The following is a 2,520-nucleotide window of genomic DNA, read 5'->3' as shown; positions in this document are numbered from 1 at the left end:
AAAAAAAAAAAAAAAAAAAGTCTTCCAAGGGAGGAATCCCTATACAGGCTGTTTTCCCCCTCCAGGCTTTAGGCCTAAGTACACTCTAGGTGGGATGTACTGCAAGAGGCTCTGGCCAGCTGTCCCTTCTTGCCTGCTCCACTCCTGGGAGGAGGTCCCAGGTGGGCATACTTTCCATATCTGCTGCTGCTTGCAACAGAAAACCAGCAGAGTGCTGTGTGCCTGGTGCAGGTATGAGCAACCTTCCACTTAGGCCTGAAACTACTGCCCTAACCCTGTTCATGAAGAAGCCAGGTGCCCAACGGTCATATTGGAAAATGACTGATACAGGAGAAGACATTGATGAAGAAGAAATAGCAGAATCTCCAAGTTAGATAGACTTCATTGCTAGAGCTGTGAGTGGTCACAGAAACGGGTCCTTGGTCCTGGGAAACATCCTGAGAGACAGCCCAGCAATTAAAGGATGCCATGGTAGTCAGTTTGGCCAGAATCACCTCCAAGTCTCCAGAAAGGGAAGAGGGAAGAGAAAAGTATTGACAAAGCCAGCTGAGGTGATCATGTTGTTTCTGATAGGGCATAACAACAGTTCTGAGACGGTTTCTTTTGTTTTGACCCATTAGATACTGCCCTGGGAATGTTTCCTCAGTCTGTGCCTTCATTTGTAGGAGGCAGGGGAGGAGATGGGCCCATATTTCTGCTCAAGACTAATGCCCATCCAGTTGGTATACAGGAGCCTAGGGACAGGGATTATCTGAGTGAGAGCGGATCTCACTGGCATGTGGGTGTGTCATGTCCTGTGAGATGTACCTAGAATGGTCCAGTTGACTCCCCCTCCCTCTGCCAAAGCTGACCTCTTTTCTCTGATAAGCTGTTCCAGGGAAGCCTGAAGCACTAGGTGGTGTTCCCTAGGGCCCAAGTGTGCAATGTTTTCTGAAGGTTATCCCAGTTCTTAGGTGGTAAACACTGCTGTGTCAGGGTGCTGCTCTGGGGCCAATTGGAATACATGGATTTTTGCTAGCAGGATTGTGAAGCTTTGCATTGGGCTGCGAAGCCAGGGCTTGAGCCAGCAGCTGGATAGAGTCCAGGACTAGAGTGTTTTTGGGTTTGGGGATGGAGAGCTGAGGGAGAGAGGGACAGGCAGAGGGCAGAGCTACGTAAGCTGACAGCGGCTGTTTTGGCTTTGCTGTCAGCAAAGAGGACTTTAGTTTTGTCTGAGGGCCGCTTGGCCACATTGCTGGAGACCAGAGGGCACTGCCTTAGAACCCTGACTTAACGGGCACTGCACCCAGACTATTCCAAGTAGCTCTAGTGCTGTTTTTTCCCTGGGAGGCAAGTCTCCTCCCTGTTGTCCCTCCTGCTCCTCCCCCCGTTCTGTGAGGGATGATGCCGCTCTCTATTGCACGGCTCAGCCGGCTGATGTCACTGGCAGCGGGAAGCATCAGCAGCCTGATCACATGCTGGCTCAGTCTGTGTTGCAGACAGGATAGGGGTGTGTTGTGGGGAGGGGGCTGTATGGCAACTGCTCTTACTCAAACCCCCCCAAAAGTGTGGAGGCAGCAGCTGCAGCATCCAGCCGGCTTGGATGTCTGGCCCCTAAGCCTAGGGAAACTATTATTAATAGTATTTATTGTTGATAATACCGGGAAGAACAGCCCTTAACTCTAGGGTTTCTACTATCCTCCCATTCAAAGCAGACTTCCAGGACTCTGAAGAAACAGTTACAAGCAAGATGCTTTTCCCCACCTCTGCGCAAGAATCTTCCCGTGGCCTCCCAGATGCAAATGACTTGTGCCTTGGCCTGCAGTCCCTCAGTCTAACAGGCTGGGACCGACCCTGGAGCACCCAGGACTCAGACTCCTCAGCCCAGAGCAGCACACATTCAGGTAAGTGCAAGAGAATGAGTCAGCTTGGGGGTGGGGTGTGCAGGGGGTGGTAGTGGAGGAGGATAACTACAGCAACAGTTGTTCTTCTCCCCTTTGCTCACTCCCTGTACACACACACAACATGGAGCTGTTTTGCAAGAGATGGAAATGCTAGCTGTGAATGTGGCAGGACAGATGGCTGCTCACAAAGCCAGGCAGGGCTTTTCCACTTACCCTGATAAATTCCCTGGAGTAGTTAGTCTATACCTGGGTGGCCCTGAGAAGGGTCCCCAGGGTGATAGCCTTATGCAGAGAAGATCCAGCTAACTCCCTGGTGCCCAGGCCTGTCTTCTAGATGATGAAGCAAAACACTTTTAGGTGGGGGAGGGGACTTAAGGGACTAATTACTAGATGACCAGATTCTCTCAGTGTCTTTTAAAACTAGGGAGCTACATATGGAGGGCAGGTACTTCCTGAATCATTGTGAGGGGGAAAAACTAACTCAGGTGAAGCTTGGTACCTAGTGCTAGGATATTGAAACTTCCTTTACATAAGGTTAAGAACATTGATCTTGAAAGGGGTAGGCAAAGTGAGGAGACTTAGTGTAGCCACAGAGGCCTGCCCATGCATGAATGCTCTCTCTGGCTCGCGCCCTCCC

The 2,520-nt window shown here is 50.8% G+C and overlaps 1 protein-coding gene across 14 annotated transcripts in view; it reads left to right on the top strand.

The window, feature by feature from the left end:
* Nucleotides 1-2,520, top strand: part of Cpeb1 (cytoplasmic polyadenylation element binding protein 1) — an 80,694-nt gene that overhangs the window by 54,016 nt on the left and 24,158 nt on the right. For 8 of the 14 annotated variants that reach the window (XM_010621150.3, XM_010621152.2, XM_019207058.2 and 5 more), the window contains one exon: nt 1,692-1,883. In XM_010621150.3, coding sequence (XP_010619452.1) covers nt 1,692-1,883 — 192 coding nt within the window. Of the gene's footprint in view, nt 1-1,241; nt 1,330-1,359; nt 1,490-1,691; nt 1,884-2,520 lie in introns of those variants that run through there. The other 6 variants (XM_033761106.1, XM_033761104.1, XM_033761101.1 and 3 more) reach the window with 4 other exon arrangements.

The sequence above is a fragment of the Fukomys damarensis genome, unplaced genomic scaffold (genome assembly GCF_012274545.1).
Source record: "Fukomys damarensis isolate Sample0158 unplaced genomic scaffold, DMR_v1.0_HiC HiC_scaffold_7, whole genome shotgun sequence".
Taxonomy (NCBI): domain Eukaryota; kingdom Metazoa; phylum Chordata; class Mammalia; order Rodentia; family Bathyergidae; genus Fukomys; species Fukomys damarensis.
The sequence above is the reverse complement of the archived record's forward strand: the minus strand, read 5'-3'. Positions and strand labels throughout refer to the sequence as shown.